The sequence below is a fragment of the Andrena cerasifolii genome, chromosome 16, assembly GCF_050908995.1.
Source record: "Andrena cerasifolii isolate SP2316 chromosome 16, iyAndCera1_principal, whole genome shotgun sequence".
Classification (NCBI taxonomy): Eukaryota; Metazoa; Arthropoda; class Insecta; order Hymenoptera; family Andrenidae; genus Andrena; species Andrena cerasifolii.
The window spans coordinates 10512273-10531011 of NC_135133.1; the positions used below are offsets into that span (position 1 = coordinate 10512273).

Here is an 18739-nt window from a genome sequence, read left to right on the forward strand (position 1 = left end):
ACTTCACTTTAGGGCTCTATGCACACTGCATTAGAAGTAGAAGCTGAATTTTAGAGTTAAAACACTTTACTCACAAAAGTATCCGTAAAAGTATTTTACTTATTTAAGTAATGTTAAATTCACAATTACGCGTTATAGTTTAGATTGGTTAATAAACCTTGATTAATATATTTCTGGTCAGTACCATCTACCAAAGAAATCTTAAAATAAATTTTGCTAGAAGAATGGAACAAGATAAGTCAAAATTTCACCGAAAATTAGTTGAATCTATGCATAATAGATTAAATCTTTTAATAAAATCGCAGAAACATTAGAAGAATCTAATAAATCTGTATAAATAAAATATTGAATTTGGGCGAATATTTTTTTGCAAGGATCTTTGCTACATCCACGAATAATACTTTTTTTTTTAAATAAACTATGTATAATTTTTCACTAGAATGCACCCAAAACAAAAGTATATTAATCAAGGATTACATTAATATGAATTAGAGTTGCGAACTCTTACTTTGAGGTCAACTTAATATGCAAAATATTGTTACATATAGGGTGCACAGATACTTCTGTGAGTAACTTTACGTATTGAGCAGATTTTTTAATTAAAATTGCCCTCAATCTCGTGTACAAGGATCAGCCTGTGAACGTGTTAATTAATGACAATATCTCAATATTCTGCCAACCACTCGAGTGCTTCTCGATTCTCGAACGACTGAACGGGCAGAAGTTCCTTTTCGCCTGAGGCTATGTTCGAGTTTTGCTGTTAAACTTTACTCAGAACGGCCTTACAGGAATTTATATCGAAGCATGCGATTCCAGGCGGATGTTACGACTTCTTTGCGATGTTCGCTATTAGTTGGCAAAGTGCTGCTAACGGAAATTATAGTGTTCTCTGAACAAGAGTAAAAGCTTGTATCGGGTGATTGGCATGCCAGTGACCAGTGATCGATCACGAGATACAAGAGGGGCTAATATTTGCAGATCCCTAACGACGTTGGGTCTAGTCATTTCAAAACTGGCGGATCAGAATTCCGGAAGTAATAAAAATAAGGACAAGTTCGTGCCGTACAGGGACTCTGTTCTGACGTGGCTGTTAAAGGTATTGTACTACGTCGATTGCATAATACTTATTTCCTTGTATTAACTCTCTATACCACCCCGCGTGACCTTTAGGGAATTGCATATCATTATCTCTATTTTATATTGCAGGCTCTAATTCACAGAAATTACATATTGCAACATAGGAATCACAAACCTTTACTTTTATAATAAAGTTTGTACGAAATGAAATTTAATTTGAAATTCCAGAGTTCGGTTATAGTGGGTTAATTAACAATTTGAATGGTACAAGATTTTCCAAAATATGTTCTGCACAGAATGCAAATCCCTTGGTGTGAAAACACGCAGACAGTATTAAGTATCATTCATCAGTATTAGGACATCTGCTATATTTGCAGAAAATGCGATATTTGATACAGATTGAATACTTTTTTTGTTTGGTATTGTGAATTAATTTATATTCTATATTACTTTGGTATTTTCAATTGTTTTATATTTTAAAATACCAAATAAGATAAAATTTCTTAGAACTGTTCAATAAATTTGTATAGATTTTCACAATTATTCCACGCAAAGTGAGTGTCCTAATACTTAAACTTAACCAGCGATGTACATAGTATAGGAGGTCGCAAAAAGAGGTCTTTATTAGAGTCCCACAAAATAAATAGCTATAAAATTTCGTTAATCTACAGCCGATTCCACCGCCTGCAAATGTATTCTGCTTCGACTTTAGGATAATCTCGGTGGAAACAGTAAAACCGTGATGGTAGCCACTATATCTCCCGCTGCAGACAATTACGAGGAAACGCTTTCCACCCTTCGGTACGCGGACAGAGCGAAGAGGATCGTTAATCACGCGGTGGTCAACGAGGATCCGAATGCAAGAATTATTCGAGAACTGAGGCAAGAGGTGGAGACGCTGAAGGAGATGCTGTTGCACGCAACTGTAAGATGATCAGGTTTCGTGCAGGGAAATTACATGAGCACGCAGAGTCCTTGCGGGGACCAAAGAAGGGTTAGAGTAGGGTTAGAGAAATTTACACTTTGACAAAAGTAAATAGCAGTAGCTTTGCTGGAATAATTTCTTCTTTAATTCCATCTTTTGTGAGTAAAGTGGAAATAGCCACAAAAGAAATGTTGAAAGTCAAGATAAAACAAAGCTAGTTGTTGTCGAATTTGCACAGCAATTAGGGTAGTTGTAATAGATTTTAAAAGGTAGCATTTTTCCAAACAAAATATTCTGAAGCATTATAGAATAATTAAATACCACAGAGATCGTCATAAATCCTTTGAGAAACCCACTAACTATTCAAAAATTAAAAAAATTTGCCAAATCCCCACCTTCCAACGGACTCATTAAAAAACTCAGCACCCCCTTAGCCTCCCGAGCCTCCTTTAATCTCATTTTCCTCTGCAACAAAAGGGTCAAGGATCGATAGTGGGTCAACAACGCACAGACATAACGGAGAAGCTGTCAGAATCGGAGCGATTAATGAAGGAAATGTCGCAGACCTGGGAGGAGAAGCTAGTGAAGACGGAGAGGCTGCAGCACGAGAGGCAGCAAGCCCTGGAGAAGATGGGCATCAGCGTGCAAGCTTCTGGCATCCAAGTGGAGAAGAACAAGTATTATCTTGTTAACCTTAACGACGATCCAAGCTTGAACGAGCTGCTTGTTTACTATCTAAAAGTACGTGAACCTCGCCACCTGTTACCAACCTGACAGTCCCTCTAAACAAAAGCATTTAAACAATTCTGCTTGTGGGGATCAGGAAAGAACGCTCGTGGGAGGGCGTTCGGCCAAAACGGACCAGGATATCCAGCTGCACGGGCTGGGCATCCTACCCGAACACTGTGTCATCACGATAGAGGAGTCTGGCCTCTACATGACACCATTGAACGGTGCTAGGTGTTTCGTGAACGGGACACAGGTGGTGGAGAAAACGCCGCTGCTGCACGGCGACAGGATCGTCTGGGGAAATCATCATTTCTTCCGCGTCAACTGTCCCAGGAGCGCAACAGGTAACGGGCCGTCGCGGGGTTTTATTGAATTTTAAAAATCGCCTTATCGGGATTAACCGCGGATGGAACGCCGCTTTGTTTCTCTTTCGACAGCGATTAACAGCGAGCCGCAGACGCCCGCACAGAATATCGATTACAACTTCGCCCGGGAGGAGCTGATGCTTAACGAGATGTCGAACGATCCCATTCAAAGGGCCATCGCGAGACTCGAGAAGCAACACGAGGAGGACAAACAGGTACTCGGAGGGTTACTTTAGCGCGACGCTTTTCCTTCCATGGAGATACAGTAGTAGTCAGAAAAAAGTTTGCACTGTGAAGGGTGGCAAATATGAGATAGTTTTCAGAATAGGTCACAAGGAAACTTCTGGAAACCTGAAAATTCCGATTTTTGGAAACTGTGCAGGTCTTTAGGGGACCTCGATAAAAGTAGCACAGAAAAGATTGTCTGATAATTTTATTGAGGTCGCCTGTAATCCTGCAAAGTTTCAGAAAATCGAAATCTTCGGGTCACCGAAGTTGGTTCCCCTGTCAGTAAAATATGAGCATTTTTTTAAGGTTGCGCTAGAGAAGCAGAGGCAGGAGTACGAGCGCCAGTTTCAACAGCTACGCAATATTCTGTCCCCTTCGACGCCATATTCGCCCTACGTGCCCTACGACCCGTTGCGGGGCAGTCAAAGCGGAAAGCTGCCCGCCTGCACGCCTACCACGCAGATGCGCGTGGAGAAATGGGCCCAGGAGAGGGACGAGATGTTCAAGAGGAGCTTAGGTCAATTAAAGGCGGACATCTTGAAGGCGAACGCGCTGGTGCAGGAGGCGAATTTCTTGGCGGAGGAAATGGGCAAGCAGACCAAGTTCAGCGTCACCCTTCAAATACCGCCGAACAACTTGAGCCCCAATAGAAAGGTAATTAGGGGGAGGCGTTTGCGGTTGAAGAGAAGCGTAACGAAGCGTTCAACTATATTTGCTGAGTAGTGGTCGGGAAAGTGTTTTTGTAAGAAGAGGAAATTGGGCTAGTATTGTTTTAATTTTGCAGAGTATTTTTGTACCTTCTAGAGTTTAGAGTTGATGCTCATAAGAGTAGAGAAGCTTTAGACAGATTTTAAAATTACGAGTAGCTACTTTGAAAGTGTGATACTGAAATATCTCTGAAATTAATAATCTGCTTGCAAGGACACCTCCAAAGTGCGCGATTTATAATTTCCATTATACTTTCATTCTATAATTTCCTATTATCATTCCCTCTTTTATATCATTTCAGTTCATTTGAGTTTCGTTTATTTATTTCTATGCCTCTGCTTTCGCACTCTTCAACACGTAGAGTGTATTCTTTCAGCGAGGGGCGTTCGTCAGCGAGCCCGCGATTTTAGTGAAAAGGACGAACATGGGCAGCCAGGTGTGGTCCATGGAGAAGCTAGAGAACAAATTAGTCGACATGCGAGAAATGTACGAGGAGAGGAAGGATCCGAATAACTGTCAACGGTTGCCTGCCATTAAGGTGAATATCTACAAAGCAATAAATATGAAAAGCCTTTCTACAATTCACTGCCGTTTTGAAACAGGACGAAGTGCCAGGGAAGACGCAGGATCCTTTCTACGAGTCCCAGGAGAACCACAATCTAATCGGTGTAGCGAATATTTTCTTAGAGGTTCTGTTCCACGACGTTCGATTAGACTATCACACGCCGATCATCAGTCAGCAGGGAGAAGTCGCTGGTCGACTGCAGGTCGAGATTAGTCGTATATCTGGCCACTTCCCTCAGGATCGTATCTGCGAGGCCGCGTCGGAATCGTCCGCGGATTCGACGTCCTCTGAGCCTGAGGACTACTCAGGATCGAGTCACATCACCTGCCGAGTGACCATCAAGCAAGCCACCGGCCTGCCACTGTCATTGAGCCACTACGTATTCTGCCAGTACATGTTTTGCGGGCACCCGGAGCCCATAGTGGTCCCAGCCGTGGACAACTCGGAGCAGATGAACGCCACATGCCAGACAGGGCAGAGGGACTCGTTGGCGTTCAAATTCAATCACACGAAAGACTTTACTGTGCCCATCACGGAGGAGTTCATGGAACACTGTGCTGGTAAGGATTTCCTGAGTTGGGGGAATCTTTGGAGCAAGGATTTATTATAGAATAGCGTATTCTAATTGGAGATTGTTTGAGATTTATTGGAATATATTGGGAGATGTTAAGTAGCGATGGGTTTAAGTTTGAGACGAACTTGTGGGGGTTGATCGATTGGGTTCGGAAAGTGAAGCTTGTTAGTAGCTTAGCTAGATACTTCAGATTTGTGCAGCACTGAATGCTTTGGGAGTAATATTCGAATGTTATCGATCCCCGTTACTACCCTTGGTGACTTCAATATTCTTCGGTGAAACAAGTCTCTGAAGTTTCTTGAAAAATCAATTTAGTGGGGAGAAGACTGTGCAAAGCTAGGGGTACTAAAAAATTAAATTTGATATGCAGAAGGTGCCTTAAGCATAGAAGTCTGGGGACACCGGAGTGCGGGCTTCTCTCGAAGCAAGCCTGGCTGGGAAGTGGAGCAGCAACTGGCCAAAGCTAGATCCCTAGCCGATCGATGGTCAGAATTGACGCGGAAAATCGAACTGTGGGTCGAAATCCAAGAGCTCAACGAGCAGGGGGAGTACTCGCCAGTCGACGTGGTCGTGAAACCAGACACGTGGACGGGTACGTACCAACTCCACCCTTATTCTACTTTAATCCTACAATCGTTCTTTAAAATTTGAATGCGGTTCACTAAATGCGCCGTTTAGGGGGCATCTATCAATTACGCCAAGGACAACAACGGCGAATACAAGTTCGCGTGAAACCAGTGCAAAATTCAGGGACGTTGCCCATAATCTGCCAGTCGATATTAAATATAGCAGTTGGTAGCGTATCTGTGAGGAATCGTCTTCAGATTCCACTAGACAGTTATCAAGACGAAGACCTGAGTATACTGAGGGAGAAGTGGAGCGACGCGCTGATGAGAAGGAGACAGTACTTGGACCAGCAGATACAGAAGCTCATCAACAAACAAGGTACACAAAACGAAAAGTAGTAGACCCTCTATCACAAACATCTCAATGTATAATATCTCTTGCAATAACAGAAATAACCTACTTAGCATAGAATTTTCATACAAACTAAATTTTCTGCATAACCTGTCACGATTACTCACACCGCAAAAGAGAAAATTTCAGTGTGTCCTTGTCAAAAGATCATTCTTAACCCTCGCAATACTAATGGTTCCAACAACCAAAATTTCTTTATCTCAAGTGATAATTCTATCAGTGGAATAATTGAGCAATACAGTAACTATAGACCCAGCCACTGTTCAAAAAGGAAGACACGTTTGGTGGATCCCATCACGCGCTGACACACAGCTAAATAGCAGTAACAAGAAGTGGAATATGGACCGCCTCCATGTACCCACACTCTTGCTCTCAAGTATAACAGACTATGCTTCTAATATTTGTTTTTTATGCGCAGATAAAACGGAACAGGATATGGAACGAGAGCAGAGTCTGGTGGACCAATGGGTCAGCCTAACGGAAGAAAGGAACGCGGTTTTGGTCCCTGCTGCAGGATCAGGGATCCCTGGTGCCCCTGCCGACTGGAACCCGCCCCCAGGCATGGAACCACACATTCCTGTCCTCTTCCTTGATCTCAACGGTACGCCCGAAAGTTTTTTAATATCCTCGCGACCCAGAAAACTTACCACAAGAAGTTTCTCCGGGCAGAGTTTAATGATTCTCGTGAAATGGAATATGTGCAGCTGATGACCTCTCCACCCATCAATCTGGGGAAGAAGTTTCTGTGACGGGGCTGAATTCCATCTTACCCAAGGAGCACGGCAATAAATTCTACAGTTTGCCCATCATTCGACGGATCGAGAAAGACGTGTGCGCCATCGCTGCTTGGGACTCCAGTATACACGACAACATACACTTGAACAAAGTCACCGATGGTAAAATCGAAGTACCTTTCTTTGAATCAGCCGATTTGGCGTTTCGTGCCATCGTGGAAATTCAGATTTCCAGTAGGACCATGGAAATTAGACCGAAACAGCCATTTATAGAAAAGTAGCAGTGCTAAATATTTCGTAATTTCAGCTTCTCTGTCCCCTACTTTGATTTCAATATTGAATTTAAAAGTTGGCTTGTCTGATCGATAAAAGTTTCATTTGTGATATCGTGGGTCACCGGTGACACCTACAGCGCAGACCCCTTTTTTTACGTGGTGGAAATCCCTAACGGATACCTCAACTGTCGGGGGAGAGCCGAGGTTATGTGGGGCTTACATCACTAAAACACCACCACGGTGGCTCCCGACTGCAGAGGTCCCCACGACAGGGGGAAGGACTTAGGCGAACTCTAAACAGAACGATGCGTTCGCCACCCTCCCCCCCGGTGCACTGGGACCTCTCCTGCCAAGCCCTCATAGTAGGGGGCCTATCCGGAGGAGGGGGTACAATCACCCCCTCCGCAGGAACTCTTTCCGAGTTATGTTGGGGTGGCGCAATGGACCATTCATCGCGCCGCTGCTGCTAGAGGCCAGGGAGGCTCCGCTTGAACCTCCCTATCCACAGTCTCGCCCCCCAGCAGCAAGCGGCGCACCAGGAGAAAAAATGGTCACCCATCCTTCCCCAGTACGCCGCCCCGTGATGCTTAACTTCGGTGTTCGAATGATGCAGCGCAGAACCTGTTAAGGGAACTTAATTTCTATGGTGGGGACGTGTTACAGCGAACGAAAGGGTGTTCCTGATATTGAAATCAACGGTGCGCCTGTCGCACCCAGCGCCCATGGATCTCGTGCTACGAAAACGATTGGCCTTGAACATTTACAAGAGGCAGAGCATCACGGACAGGATCTTCAAGAGGATCGTTCGCACGGACTGCTTGACGCAGACTGGCGTCACCTACGAGGTCGTTTCTAATATACCCAAAGCCAGTGAGGAGCTGGAGGATCGCGAGAGTCTGGCGCAGATCGCCGCCAGTGGCGAGGACAACAGTTTGTGCGACGGTGAGACGTACATTGGTAAGTCAATTTTAGGGGTTTGCGCAGGTTCTGATAATTAATTTACACTACCAGTCGAAAGTTTGAAATCACTATTTCCATTGAAATCACATAGTGCGAAATATTCTTCTAAGTCCAATAAACTTGAACACCTTGTCACGCGAAAAAGTTGTTTAACCTGTTGGCCGGCACATTTTTCAATCGAAAGTGGCAAATGACAAAAGAGGAGCTAACTCGTCTTGCCCATTACAGGTATAAATACATCTTTAATGTTATTTCTGATACAATTAGAATAATGAAACTAAAGGCGAAAGGATTCACCGATCCATAAATAAACAATTCGCTCAAAGAATAATATTAATAAACAGAGAAATGCTTACCTTCATTTACTAATCATGTGTTAAAACTGGCAAAAGAAAAAGAAAACAAAAAGGAAGCGAAGAAATGATATATGCATTCTTTCGCAACAAGCGTAGTTTTTTAATATGAGTGACGAGTTAACTCGTCTTTGCCGGAACAGGTTGAAGTATCCCTCCAACGGTGGTGCCCGGGTTTTTTCGGACCCACGCGTAACCCCACCGAGCGTATTATATTAAATAGTAATACAGAAACCCCCAGATATTTAAAAAAAATTACCTTATAGTAATATCGTCTAAAATGCATGTAGTAGGGCACTTACTACGTGTCGGAACGGACCCGGACACCAAGTTCAAGGGTTCGCACAAAATTCAGAGTGATTGGAAACTTTTGGCCAGTAGTCTACATGATCATTTTTCAAACGCATAACTCAAATCTGCATCTATGGTGTTTACTTAGAAAAATATACACGCGGTGTCTCTGCGGTGGAGAGTATCTTAACTTTAGACCGATTACGGCAAAACGTTGCGGTAAAAGAGTTACTGCAAGCACAAGGTCAACCACTAATGCGCAAGACAGCAAGCGTACCCAACTTCTCGCAGGTACTACTGCCTCTACGCCGTCTTGGACGCACTGTATGCTTTTCGTTTAATTTGTTTTCTCTTTATTAATTTAACATCCTAGCTCGTCATTCATATTCTCAATTTTTTTTTTTTACTTGAAACTTCTTTTTCTTTTTTTATCGTTCACGTTGGTAGAACAGAGATGTTCCTGCATCATTTTAGTCTCATTTGTTTCCTGGTTCATTTAAGTTGCTAATATCGTAGATTCTTTTTAAATAGTCAGTAGAACCGAATGGCGCACGTTGGGATTAGGTGTGATCGATATGACGTGCTGGTACTTACAGATCATGAGATCCGACACCTCCATGGACTCCTTGAATGTCACACGCTCCGAAAGCGTGACGGATCTTAACACAGAGTTGAACGGGTTGCTACATTCCCGGCGCGCGTCCACGGGCCACGCGAGGAACGACGAGAACTTCATATCTGCACCGTCAAAATCCTTTGGAATCGGTAAGCACACGCTCGATTTACACGCATTCGATTTTACAGTTAAACATTTCGAGAACATAGATTCGCTGATATACGTTCTATGATTTCTTAATTGTAATATTCTTGGTAGTAAATGGGACATAGTACATACTGAACGCAATCTACGTCCTGTTCGATTTTTGAACTTAGAGTACGGTTAAATGCGGGAGAACTTTAAGAAGTATAAGATTTATGAAATCATAGAAACAGAAATAAAAGAGATTTCTTGGTACTTGATTAAATGGCAATGTAGTATACGATAAATGAGAGACTACTCGTATTTTCTTCTTATTATTCACACAAAATTCACTCATACATTCCATTCTATCATCCATTAGACGACTGTTCATTTTGTAGTAATCCATTTTATACTAAACGATTACATGTATCTATATACATATATCACTATAATTTCTCAATAGAATTAATACGTTACTGTTGTTCATAATAACCTTTTTAACAAAAAACCAACGGTACTACCATAAGTACGCCAACAAAAAGGTAATTTGAAGATTTCCACGAGAGAATTCTTTCGCTCTTGCAAGCACACCCGCCAAAGACGTTGACGGCGTAGCCGAGTTTAGTACAGTTTCTTTAGTTATCTGTTCTTCCGTTCTTACGCTATGGCGAAATCCACCGCTACCTCTGTTCGGCGCAGAGCTTGCTACCAAGCCGCCGGAGTATTTTGGCTAAATGGATTGCTACTTACATAAATGTAATGAATTGATTACGAGACTTTAGTTTGTACTCGATAACTTACTTATCTCTGTGCAAATACATCATTTTAATGAATGCAACATCTTAGTTTCGCTTAAACGACCAAACGAGTTACTCAGGCGACGCTTTAATGAATTTATTAATGGCACTGTGTTTAACAACCTTAGCCCTTAGAACGATATACGATTTGCGTTTAAATCACTTCTCGTTGCCTTGATTTCGCTTTCTTCAATTATATATTCAATTAACGAATCTACGATACGTTTCTGAAATGTGGCTTATGCAGTGTTTTTAATATGATATATATATCACCTTGCCATGATAGTCACTTTACGATCTGCCCTAGATTGTCGAAAATTCCACTGTTACGTCTTCCTTTGCGATTGGACACGTTGGTTCTGACCAATCGAAAAGAACCATTTCGTCTATTTCCTTTTTTTTTTATTATTAAAATTCATGTCATCCTTCATTACCATTTCCTTCCACTGTGTCTGACAATTGTAAGACAAATTCGGCATCACATTTAGTAAGATATCGTTAAGGTAAATCACTGCCAATGTGGGGTCAAGACACTATGCAAGGAAATGGCTGTCACTTAGAACAGACACGATCAACATTTTTATCACCATCCTTTGAAAATGTTTGGTAATACTGGCCCCCTTTATTAGCGATTACCACTACACTGGAATTTCGTATTATTACATCTAAAGCTTCTATCATATTGTTATGTCACCACGCTATGTTCAACTTTTTTGCACACAGTCTGTCGGGTCCGTTACAGAAAATGTTACAGCTTCCTTAGACGATTGTTTTTTTTAACCGCGATAGAGCTCTCGCGGCTGCGGAGAGTTGAGCATGGTAAACGATCGAAAGTGAACACGAGAAAGAGAGAGAGAGAGAGAGAGAAGGGAAAAGAGACGAGAACCCGCTCTCTCGGTTCCGCCTAGCGTTTTAGCAGCGACACTAAAAAGCTCCAACCACTTATTAAACCGCGCCAAAGACATTCGACAAAAACTTAAGATAGCCAAGTTCCGTAGCAAAATTACTGAACGCTCTTCTTGACTAATTAATGTATGCAACTTATCTGTTCCTCTGTTTAACACTACGTCTACTACTTCTACAACTATTTCGGCCCACGCAAGGCTCCATTCTCAACTCAGGTAAAAATGGAGTCTTGATTTGATATTTAATTTGACGCCGTAAATGGCGGTGACAATTAGTACATATGTCTCGTGAGTGGTTGAGTCTGTCTGTCTGTCTTAGTTACTCCAGTACGCCTTAGTGTGTCGACAGTATAATTAATTGTGGATACTAGCAATGTTCAGAACCGGGAGCTGTAATCAGATCACCCTCGTACAGTCCGTATTGAGATCCTTTAGCAGACCAGGCATAGTTGTAACTAGTCGACGCATAAAACGCTGCTGGTATTGATGATAATAATTGGAAAACACAGTGCTGCCCGGTTAAGTGCTCGCGTTACACCCACGCGAGCACTTAACCGGGGAAGGTGACGAACCTGTCAACCCTTCACTGAATCTTCGCGAAATGAGTCCAAACGCGACGCTATTCGGACGACTTTTAATTATCCAAAATTCATTCACATTAAAAACACCCCACGCGAGCACTTAACCGGGCAGTACTATAGTAGTTGCTCGAGGAACGCTGACTCCTATTCTTTGCATCGTTTTTTGATTAAATAGACCTAACACCTCTAGTTCTGAAAATTGCTGATGTTCCTCTGTCTGAACGCTGTTTATTTCCGTGAGCATCGCTACTTTTGTTCCACTTTATTATTGAATTACTGCATGCGAATGCCGCCCCTTGTGCACCAAACAAGCCTGTTCACGCTGAATTGTTTCTTCTCCGACACTATATGCAATGATTCTTACGCGCTGTTGGCACCAACGCATTGGAAGTAAAGGCTGACCTCGCGCCGCTTGGTTCCTTTATCAGAAGTCACCACGCGTAGAAATCATTTTTCACGAGGCACTTCTATTCATTACTCGCAGCCGTAGGCATGGATTTTTTTGTCGGAAAATTCCGCCCGCAAAAGACTCTTCACTAGACTAGAAATGATTTCTATAGTTTGCCACCCTCCGGTGATTTGTACAAAGCACATGCATATTGCGTTCGACAAGATTGTCAAGTTTGTGAAAACGTTGAGGACTGAATTCAAGAGTGAACCAGTGTGCATAATATGTTTTACAGTCGCACATAGTTTGAGGGGAAGACGAGAATAAAGTTTTATAGCTTGTAAAACTGTTCCTGATTTGACTGTTCCGAATTTTCTTGTGAATGTTCTATCGAGCAGTATTTTAGAAACAGACGTAGGTGAATTGTATCATAAATGTGTACATATTACATATACATATATCTATCTATATATTTATACGATTAATGATTTAGGTGGATCCATTCCTGAAAAACAATTTAGCACTACTCGCTTCTCAAGATAAGATTCCTAGTCATTTAACATTAATAAAGTATTCGAGGAAGCTAAGCTGTTTTTCGCGATTCTTCAGAAAAAGGGAAATGCTTATGCTGAGACAGGTGCGAATGGAAAATGAACATTTTAAAAAGATTCATGCCTAATAAGGAGTTCCCTTTTTTCTCCCTCCACAGAAAGAGTCAGTTTAAAGTCAAACGGACAAAAAAAAGTACTAGCAACCGACTTTCATGTGACTTAGATTACAAGATGTACAGTAATTAGTCGTGCATGGTACTGTTTCGAAACTAGTGAAGCATGCTTCATGAGAGGATAGCGTCTAACTATCGACTTTAGTAAAGATCATTGGTAACATTGACTTTAAACTAATCACTTTCGTTAATATATCTATAACAAATTCACAATGCACGTTATCCCACGGGATGTGGTAGGCTTCCTTGTTCTCTGTTTCATTATATTCTATCATGTTGTTCCACGATCATAGAGACTGTGCATTTTGGATTTGAATGAAAATGGCGAGTTAAAACGTTGCACATGCTGAGAGAATTGTGCGATCTAAAAGTGGCAATGAAATTTTGAACCGCGTTTACTTATCTGCCTGTACATTGTCCGCGTTAATTGCGACGATATCACACGAGTGTTCCTCGGCCGTCGAGTCTGACAGAAACAAGTGTTTTGACGTTCGTCTGGTTCTTGTCTCACTATTCAGTGTCTCACTTGCCCGCCGGGCATGATTCATGATTTTAAGAAGCCGGTAAGCAGAGAAAAATGTTCACTTGTGGCTCGCCATTAAGAGGAGAAGAGAACGTAGTGTTTAGTAATCGACGAGAGCAAAAAAAAATCAAGAGAAAAAGAGAGAGTGCCATGTAATCAGTGCGTCTATCTCCTTTCAGCGAGACCAACTTTCCTGAATCTCAACCTGAATCTCAACTCATTGACACGTCTGCAACAATCCACCTCTGCCAAGTGTAGGTGACACTCGTTGTTGGGCACTCTTTCAAACTTACAATTAGTCTTCCCGCTGAAAGGCGCGCGGAGGAATACCGCGGGCAGATCTTGTATTCGTCTTTCAGATACTGGATTATGTACTCGCGTTTTCTTTGGGTTTTCAGTGGGACTTTTACGGGCATAATTCAGTGGGGTAAAACAGTACTCTTCTTTGTTGGATGTCTTGGACACTTTAAACCTTTCTCTGTTGGTAGTGTCATAAGGTACATAACAATAATTCTGCTTAGCTAGAATCGCATTTTAAACCACTGTGCGACGTGAAAACACGTGAAAACTGTATACAGGATGCAAAGTCCTCGGGATAGAATCATAAATCTTGAAAAAAAATCAGCTTAATGGAGGAAGGGATTAAAGGGCCCCAAGCATCCCAATGAACAAGAGTTTTCTAATGAAATTATCTCTCGCAAGTGAATTTGATTCGTATACGTACCTACAGATGAAAAGATTCTTAAACATATCAACTTTAACATGTGAGATTACCAATGTCTGGCAAGTTTGAAAGGGTTCATTCGATCATTCTCGTAGATATTAGTAGATTCTTTGGTTTCCTTACTCCTTAGTTCGACCATTATGTAGTATAATTATAGATTACTGTGAAAACCGTACTTCAGTTTCTGTTAATGTATTTATTTCTTTTAATCTACACTTCTGTAGTTACTGTCGTTTTGGAATTGCAGCCTTACTGCGCCATTGGCGCAGTGCGTAGTTCCATCTGTGTGTCGGTGTTTTATTGCTTACAATATATCGGTACCTTCTCGGCTCTGTTTTGTGTTCATTTCAGGCTGCCTTATATTCCACGTATGCGCTTCCTCTTCTAAACCCTGACACTTTATCGCAACACTTGCGTACGGAATAAAGCGAACGTAATTTACCACACCGCGACCACACGTACAAATTCCATGGCGATTCGAGACATCCAGAGGTGTACACCAAAGACTCATTACTCTACGGCCACCGCGACACCTTCGCGGTTTAGATGTTTGGTGAAAGCAAGATAGCCGAATACGTGGAATATGTTCTTACCCTCTTTCCGTTCTTAGGAACAGCATGGGTTCTCCTTTGTTCGATATTTTGCAATCACAGATGTGTATCAGAACCGACCTGGCACCTTCAGTGTGAATCTCGTGAGCCCATGAACCCGATTACGTTTATATAGAATGTGTGTTGGAACCCGCGGAGAGAATTAGATCCCAAATTAAGTGATAATTTTGTTAAATGATAATTCTACACAGTGGCCAGATCGGCCCTGATATTCGCAAGCAATGACACTTTGGACACGCGCGCGACAATCCCGTGGCTCCCTCGGTAATTTCAGCCTCGTTCGTTCTAGCGTCCCCAAATATTGTGGGCAGTAAGCTGGGTCTACGGATGACCACTCTGCACGAGGAAACGTCCAACCCTGGGAATCAATTGTCGACGCCCGCCCACGACGAGGACGAGGAGAAGAGCGACGCCGACTACTCCGAATATGACCCGTACCAGGTAGTACAACTTCTTAAGTCTTAGAATCATTAACACCGAAACTAAACGATGAACCCCTACACCGAATTATCTGATTCTTTTGATACAATCCGATGTACCACTACAATGCTTCGCTGTGAGAGAAGCCTTAAGGGGTTAGATATCCTTGACAGGAAGAAATGGTCTTATGGTTTTTGTTTTCATATAAAGAAACGTGATATTTAAGAATCATGACATAAAGTTTGTTGTAACCCCTTAAGAGATTCTCATAGTCTACCACCATACAAGTGACACATCATCTTTGAAAGTTGAGAAATTTTGATCAGTAGAATTCATTAGCTTCAGTAGCTTCTATACACTGCTGTCAAAGGATACTTAGCTTCTCAAGATCCTTGGGTATCTTGCCACGAAAACACACGGCCACGACCGAAACTGCACCCCGAATTACCTCATCGTTATCAAAAGCGTATCAAACACGATTACGTTCAGGCAACGGCGAAACCAGTAAAACCACTAACTTCTTCACGCACACTGGATTCTCTCGTCGAACTTCAATCGACGAAGATCAACACGCCAAGTATGAGCAGCAGTGGCTACGGTTCCCAAGCCGTGTCTACGACGAACCTCACGTCCGAGGACTCGCTGTCCGTCAAGTCCATCAGCGTGGACGAGACCCCGGACCTGGAGTACCGGAATCTACTGGACTACAAGAAGCCGGAACGGATGGACAGCTCCCTGGTCGAGGAGACGCCAGAGGAGTACATGGGCGAGGTGACTAACGCCCTGGACAAGTTGAACGTGATGGGGAACAGCTGCGCCGAAGGTCAGTCTCGCAGGGATGCGAAGCGAATTGCACGCGGGGTGGGTCGAAATTAAGGGGTTAAACCACCTTGGCCAGGTCAAGAAATACCGCATCTCCGGGGATTTATTTCTAACTGACAATGACACCCTTTTCGATTAGAATTTTCCAAGAAAAATGGAGACATCTTTGAATAATTGTATATACATTTTTTCAAGTTTTTAAAAAAAAACAGATATGGCGGTCAAGAGTAGGTATAACAGATTTCTGAAACAAAATTTGAACAATGGGATATTAAATAAAACTGAGATGTCTTTCGCTTCAAAATGTCGCGTCGCCTTTTTCTTATTTTTTAACCAATTGAAAAACTTGGTTTTATTTAATATTCCGTTGTTTTTCCAAATTTTGTTTCAGAAATGTATTATAATCTCGACTGCCATATTTGTTTCTAAAGAAAACTTGAAAAAAATTGTATATATTATTCAAAGATGTCTCTACCTTTCTTGAAAAATTTTAATCGAAAATATGTTTTTGTCACTTAGAAATAAATCCCCAAAGATGCGGTATTTCGTGACCTGGCCAAGGTGGTTAATTCCCTTAAGGAAAATACCTATTTAGTACCACTCAAAGTGTTAATTTGAAAAAGCAATCGTGGATGTGCATATTCTAGCCTATTATAAAAGTTTAGCTATTTATCGTGGGACAACTAATGTCTGTCTCCTCTGGCACTGGATATCGAAATATTTTCGTGTGATATTGCAGAGCGTACTAGAAAGAACCTGGAGGAAACAGGTGCCTACGTGGACGTGGGCATGGATAGTCCAGTTTCCTCAACGAAAAGCGATAGTGATGCGAACAGCTGTGCAACTCACGTGAACAGTGTTCAGAAGAAGGATGTGCCCAGTCAGGTTCTGAGCAATCGGAGGAAAAGCGATATGGAAATCAGCCAGGCGTCGAATTCGGGCGAGGAGAGTCCCTCGGAGGGTAACTCGGTTGTACACACGAAACTACCCCCGGGAAAGGTCAGATATATTGCTACCAGGCCTACTATTTCAATTTAGAAATGGATGTATCTTAAAAAGTACAATATTAGGATGGTGCAAAAATTCGTTCGCTTTATGGAACCAAAGTCTTTATTAAAAGTGGAAATATATTTTAATCTACGATCTTCTACCACTTTTCTGGTAAAAGTACAAGTAGATATAGCGAAGAATGACATTTGCATGCACCTAACAGTGAGCGAACGAACTTTTGCACGCATCTAATAGGACGAATTAAGGAAGATCAATGGGGATCATTAGAATGTTGGAGAGGAACATGAGTAAGTAACTAGAGATAACAAAGATCGAGGTTGTGCGACTTAACACTGTGAGATACATTCTATAGTTACGTTTTTATATCGTCAGCTTTGCTAACTGATGAACTGAAAATCTGTAGGCGATCAGGTGCACAAATCCCCATGAAGAATTAAGAATACACGAAGCCTCTATAGGATTAACTTAGATTAGTAAAAAAACATACACCGTTTGATATACTTAAATGAAAAAAAAATGGATCCCATTTAGAACAGTACAAGTGACCTGAAAATGTCCTTGATACCTCCACCTAGACACTTTTCTCTAATTCCCATTTATAGATACGTTATGCATACTAATCTCGAATATGATTTTTTAACATTCAGGTGGTACGACGAAGGAAAGCTTCTGCCACGACAGGAAGGCCTACCAGTTCTCAGCACAGGGCTTCATTCCCTATGGTCCGTCCACAACTATCAGAGAGCAAAGCTGCAGCACGACTAGAACAATCGATGCAACCCAACATGCCCTACGAGAACGGTGACAACAGTTCGTCCGAACGCATCGATGGTATATAATCCTTCTTCATCCCCTAAGCTCTACGTTGCTCCGTAAAGAAGCGGTGGAACTTAGTTTCTAAATACTCATTGCAGACGATGTGAGCGACAAAAGTTCAGGTTTCGGCTCGAGACACGACTTGAGCAGAGTCGAGACATCGGTCCCAGACTGGGTGGTAGTTGGCGAATCGGTGTTGGTTCGTCCCTACAGTTATTCTGGAGTCATAGCGTACGTTGGCCCAACAGACTTTGCATCTGGGACGTGGATAGGGGTGGAACTCGATGCCCCAACTGGTAAGCTTCAGTCTTTTGGCATCGAGTTTTGGTCACGTTTTGGCATGCATGTATTTGATGAAATCATTTTTAACGTTTTCGGGGAAACCGTGCGTGCAGCGGACACTTGAATTTTGATCGTCTTCGGTTGAAGAATTGAAAATGAAATATCCTCGGAATAGTATTCAGTAGGGATACAGAAGTGGAGCTTTGGGAACACAGTAGACAAAGGAATACAGAAGTATTCTCTATTGTTACAGGTAAAAACGATGGTGCTGTGAACGGCCATAGGTACTTCACGTGTCGACCCAAAGGCGGAATCTTCGTCAAGGTGGACAAACTAATCCAAGACAAACGTGGCAGAGCACTTAGGAACTACACTTTCACTCTTCCTCAGTCTGCACCGATGCGCAGAAGCGTCAGCAGAGGTACATATAACAGTAGCATAGCTTGTATGCATCGACGAGATATCTCGCGATTAGAAAACTATCGCTCTCAAGAGCAAAGCTGAAGGGGCTGAGAAAAAAGGGGAAAGAAAGTCCCTAGCTTCTTCTATTTCACTTTGAACGAGGTATCCCGTGATCTAATGGTAATGTTTATAATGTTCGTGGATAGAGCTAAAAGGGTTGGGAACGAAG

The 18739-nt window shown here is 42.2% G+C and overlaps 1 protein-coding gene across 9 annotated transcripts in view; it reads left to right on the forward strand.

Moving 5' to 3' along the window:
- LOC143377560 (kinesin-like protein KIF13A) overlaps window positions 1-18739 on the forward strand; it is a 133503-nt gene that overhangs the window by 106032 nt on the left and 8732 nt on the right. Inside the window, exons 6-27 of one of the 9 annotated variants that reach the window (XM_076828963.1) lie at window positions 979-1096; window positions 1790-2002; window positions 2480-2743; window positions 2826-3075; window positions 3169-3311; window positions 3631-3978; window positions 4394-4570; window positions 4635-5157; window positions 5542-5763; window positions 5850-6116; window positions 6568-6750; window positions 6854-7045; window positions 7822-8115; window positions 8911-9086; window positions 9359-9527; window positions 13602-13676; window positions 15047-15198; window positions 15667-16000; window positions 16739-16998; window positions 17658-17841; window positions 17925-18122; window positions 18362-18529. In XM_076828963.1, the coding sequence (XP_076685078.1) occupies window positions 979-1096; window positions 1790-2002; window positions 2480-2743; window positions 2826-3075; window positions 3169-3311; window positions 3631-3978; window positions 4394-4570; window positions 4635-5157; window positions 5542-5763; window positions 5850-6116; window positions 6568-6750; window positions 6854-7045; window positions 7822-8115; window positions 8911-9086; window positions 9359-9527; window positions 13602-13676; window positions 15047-15198; window positions 15667-16000; window positions 16739-16998; window positions 17658-17841; window positions 17925-18122; window positions 18362-18529 (4910 nt within the window). The remainder of the gene's footprint in view (window positions 1-978; window positions 1097-1789; window positions 2003-2479; window positions 2744-2825; window positions 3076-3168; window positions 3312-3630; window positions 3979-4393; window positions 4571-4634; window positions 5158-5541; window positions 5764-5849; window positions 6117-6567; window positions 6751-6853; window positions 7046-7821; window positions 8116-8910; window positions 9087-9358; window positions 9528-13601; window positions 13677-15046; window positions 15199-15666; window positions 16001-16738; window positions 16999-17657; window positions 17842-17924; window positions 18123-18361; window positions 18530-18739) is intronic. The other 8 variants (XM_076828969.1, XM_076828964.1, XM_076828972.1 and 5 more) reach the window with 8 other exon arrangements.